The sequence below is a fragment of the Sinocyclocheilus anshuiensis genome, unplaced genomic scaffold (assembly GCF_001515605.1).
Source record: "Sinocyclocheilus anshuiensis isolate Anshui unplaced genomic scaffold, SAMN03320099.WGS_v1.1 scaffold527, whole genome shotgun sequence".
NCBI classification, from domain to species: domain Eukaryota; kingdom Metazoa; phylum Chordata; class Actinopteri; order Cypriniformes; family Cyprinidae; genus Sinocyclocheilus; species Sinocyclocheilus anshuiensis.
Genome location: NW_015548227.1, coordinates 357,215 through 361,245, shown reverse-complemented (window position 1 = coordinate 361,245; position 4,031 = coordinate 357,215). Strand labels below are relative to the sequence as shown.

Below are 4,031 nucleotides of genomic sequence, written 5' to 3'. Positions count from 1 at the left end.
TGCACACGTGCAAAGCGCACGCGCGCACACACACACACACACACACACACACACACACACAGAGAGAGACGCGTTTCAGACCAAGTTGATTCATCTTTCGTCCTCATCATCTTACTGATTTGGAGAAATGTAGCATTCCATCACTTGCTCACCAATGGATCCTCTGCAGTGAATGGGTGCCGTCAGTATTAAAGTCCAAACAAATGTAGCAAATAAAAACATCACAATAATCCACACAACTCCAGTCCATCAACTAACATCTTGTGAAGTGAAAACTGCAAGTTTGTAAGAAACAGATCCATCAAGATGTTTTTAACCTCAAACAGTCACCGCTTGCGAAAATACTCCATAATACAAAATAATGTTCCCTCTAATGGAAAAAGTCCATCTCCTGTTGTCCTCTACAATCAAAATCCACCAACATTCAGTAACTGTTTAGAACAGTTTCAGACTGTTATCTCCTGTAAACGGTGCTTGGTCTGTGCATATTTCTCTCCTGATTCAGACAAGATGAATTTTTCACTGGAGAAAGCAATATTAAAAGCAATAGTTAAAGACATCTCGATAAATTTGTTACAAACAAGCAGCTTTTCATTTCACAAGACATTAATTCTTAGACTAGGGTCATGTGGATTATTGTGATGTTTTTATCAGCTGTTTGGACTCATTCTGACGGCACCCATTCACTGCAAAGCATCCATTGATGAGCAAGTGATGGAATGCTACATTTCTCCAAATCAGTTCCGATGAAGAAACAAACTCATCTACATCTTGGATGGACTGAGAATGAATACATTTTCAGCAAATTTTAATTTTTCGGTGAACTATTTTCCAGCACAAAAAATACACCATGTTAATTACAACGTCATCTCACCATTGTTGTAAAATTAAAGTCAGCTTGTGTATAAAGCAATCTGTTTGACAGAAACACTTCACTTGTGCTTGGTTGTCTTAATTGCATCAGTGTCACTGCTGTTTCCTATCTGTATCTCAAGTACTTTCTCACTTTCAGACAATAAAAAAGTCCTACAGATAAGGCCAAGTCGCACTAAACGCAAGTGTCACTTTTAGCCACCTCTGATGTGTGTTATCAGACCTCAGATGGAGGCACTGAATGACCAATATGTCAAACTATAGAGTCCATTAAGATTTGTAATTGCATTGCCATCTAAACATTACATTATTCCATGCATTCACCAGACACCAGAAAAGCTCAGAGGAAAATGTGGGAGAAGTTAACCTATTCTTGCAGTATACAGCCAGCAGTTTTCAAAGGAACAGTATTTACACACAGGCGATGGTTGGTTGTAAAGACCAGGAAGTACGGTGAATAAAGAGAACCTAACAAAGAGGCCTGCATCGGCTAAATAAGTGATATGAAAAGCATTTGAGGCAAATAACATAAAGCTCTGAAAGCTCTCAAACCTAAAAGTAAAAATGAATCATTACAAAAGTAGTACAGTGAGGGGAAAAAGTACATTTTCAAAACCATTTGCAAGCTCATAAGGTAAATAACTGGGATGCGCTTCATTAATATCTCTCCAGAACAGCTGTTTGGATTAAACAAACACAGAAATTACAGGCTTCTACCAATAATAATAATAGTAAAACCAAAACAGATCTAGAATGAACTTATGAAAACATATTTCTGCACTAATTTTCCTGTGCATGTCCAAGCAAAGATGGAGAAAGAGAAACTATAGAGTAGATGCTCTGAACATCTACTGTACCAAACATTCAGATAAACTGAACAGAAAAAAACAAACAATGATCACCGCTGGCATTTGGAGGTTTACAAAAATGGTAATGAGACTCATGAACAAAAGACAATCACAGACCTACATCAGTTTTAAATAAATGCAATGTGGGTTTGGACACTAAATCCACACCTCATTCTTGATCATGGTAATCAGAAAGCCTCCCAATGACAACAGCAAGTTTTCAGATTCTACATAACTCGCATTATGTCACCCTTAGGTTATTGTAATGATCGCCTAACTGCCAAGAGCCTAAGAACTGACCTTCCTTAAGGCCTGGGACATTATGTATTACGCAACATTTTTAATTGTGCTTTACAACCTGTAAGAAAACTGTAAAATCAAATGTGTGAGATTATCATCACATAATATTCTGATGGAAACAATAAGTGGCTCGTAAAATCCAAACAAACACACCTGTATTTCCTCATAGGCCTCATCAACGGTAGTGACTTGGTGCTGTTCGTGTAAGGCAGGCTCATCGCAGAAGAAGCACACCAAGCTCTTGTCACTTAAGCAGAAGAGTTTGACCTTTTCATGGTCCTTGCATGGGTACGAGTTCCTCTGGGCGTTCAGGATGGCGTCCAGAGGGAAAGCAGCATACCTCTCCACGATGTTGGAGAGCTTCAGGCTCGGGGACAGAAGGGGATCCGTGAAGGTCCTCCTGCACTCCGGGCAGTCTCGCGGCCCATGGTGCTCCTGTCTGCTCCAGTGCTCAGTGATGCACTTACGGCAGAAGTAGTGCTCGCAGCCGAAACTGACTGGGTCTTGATAAATGCTCAGACAAATGGAACACAAGAGCTCGTCCTTCAGACAGCAAGCCATTTGAATCTATGGAGGGGTCGGTCATGCACTGTGCAGGGAGCAGGACGCACGAACCCTGAGTTTCTAAATCAGCTGGGCTCTTTGAGGCTTGAAAATGTTCCTCTACTGATTCCTGAAAAAGAGCATAGACAAAGCAAATAAGTGAGACATTAAAAAGACGGTTCTGCAAAAGGCATACTTTGATATGTTTGATATTAGACTCTCAGATAAGCAGGCAAAAAGGCTTTAGACATGGACTTCATCCTACATTATAATGACTTGATCAGCAAATGCAGATAAATCTGATTGAAAGAGAAAAAAATTATGATACTCCTTAATTAAAGGAGACTCGCCTGAAAATCTGATTATTTACTGAACTCATGATTCTGCAGGATTCAATAGGATCTTATCAAGCCCATTACAAATAATTACATTTTCATTTAAGAATCTGAAAGGATGTTCCCTGGCTAATGAAATACATTCATTTCTAAACGAATTTTATACAGACCGTCACTCAGTCACAAAGGAATCTTGTATGGAGACTCAAATTTGCAGACCGACAGACAGAAAGGAAGAAAGAAATGGCTTAATAAAATAATTTTTTAATTTCTTTTGCATTACTTTTTCGTATTTATTATTTTTAATTGTATTTTTTTATTCTTTTTTATTTATTTTCCTATTATTACGTGTATTTGTTTGTTTTTGCATTTAATTTTATAATTGTATTTTTAATTTAACTTACTGCAGGAATGGGCGTCCATAATCTTGTCAAATTAAATTCGAAATTAACGCATTTAAAGATCTGAAATTATTCCAAATGATATTCTCCCTCGCTACTCGCTAATTAAAGACATTCATTTATAAAACAGGTTAATTTATACAGACTCCCAGTCAGTCACCAAAGACTTCTACTGAATTCAATATAACACATCTGAAATTATCAAAATAAAATTTAAATTGCTAATGAAACACCTTGAATCTCTAAATCAGGTTATAAATACTGCCACCATAGACTTCCGCTGAAGTTAATTGGATCGTATCAAGCCCATCTGTTATACACATCAGAACGCTTCTGTACTCCATGGCAATCGCACAAAAGTTATGAACATCACTGCTTTGTTTTAAAAAACAGCTTTTACATAATTTCTCTTCACTCTGTCCACGATTTCCTTTTTATTGTTTATAAAAGCCGGCTGCTAAATAATTAGCCAGCTAGCAGGATGTGTAAACAGATTTTCCATCTATTCAATCCTCTCAAAAAACTGACATTATCACTTTTCATTCGCTTACCCTGAACGTTCCTGACGCGTTGTACACTGGAAACAGCCGACTGTCACATAATTGATAGAGCAGCTCGTTTTAATTAAAAATGTTCATCACATCAGACTCTTCAAAGGCGAAGCGACCGACCGCACGCGCAGCTCCTCACAATCCCACCGCTCTACACGCGATCCAGAGGCGCACAGCAAC

The 4,031-nt window shown here is 38.3% G+C and overlaps 1 protein-coding gene across 1 annotated transcript in view; it reads right to left on the bottom strand.

Annotated features, from left to right (window-relative positions):
• LOC107654402 (E3 ubiquitin-protein ligase TRIM62-like) overlaps window positions 1–3,993 on the bottom strand; it is a 45,579-nt gene extending 41,586 nt beyond the window's left edge. The window contains exons 1-2 of the mRNA XM_016441450.1: window positions 3,852–3,993; window positions 2,175–2,694 (exon numbers count right to left, since the gene is read on the bottom strand). Coding sequence (XP_016296936.1) covers window positions 2,175–2,582 — 408 coding nt within the window. The 5' untranslated portion in view covers window positions 2,583–2,694; window positions 3,852–3,993. The remainder of the gene's footprint in view (window positions 1–2,174; window positions 2,695–3,851) is intronic.
• Window positions 3,994–4,031: the final 38 nt, after the last annotated feature.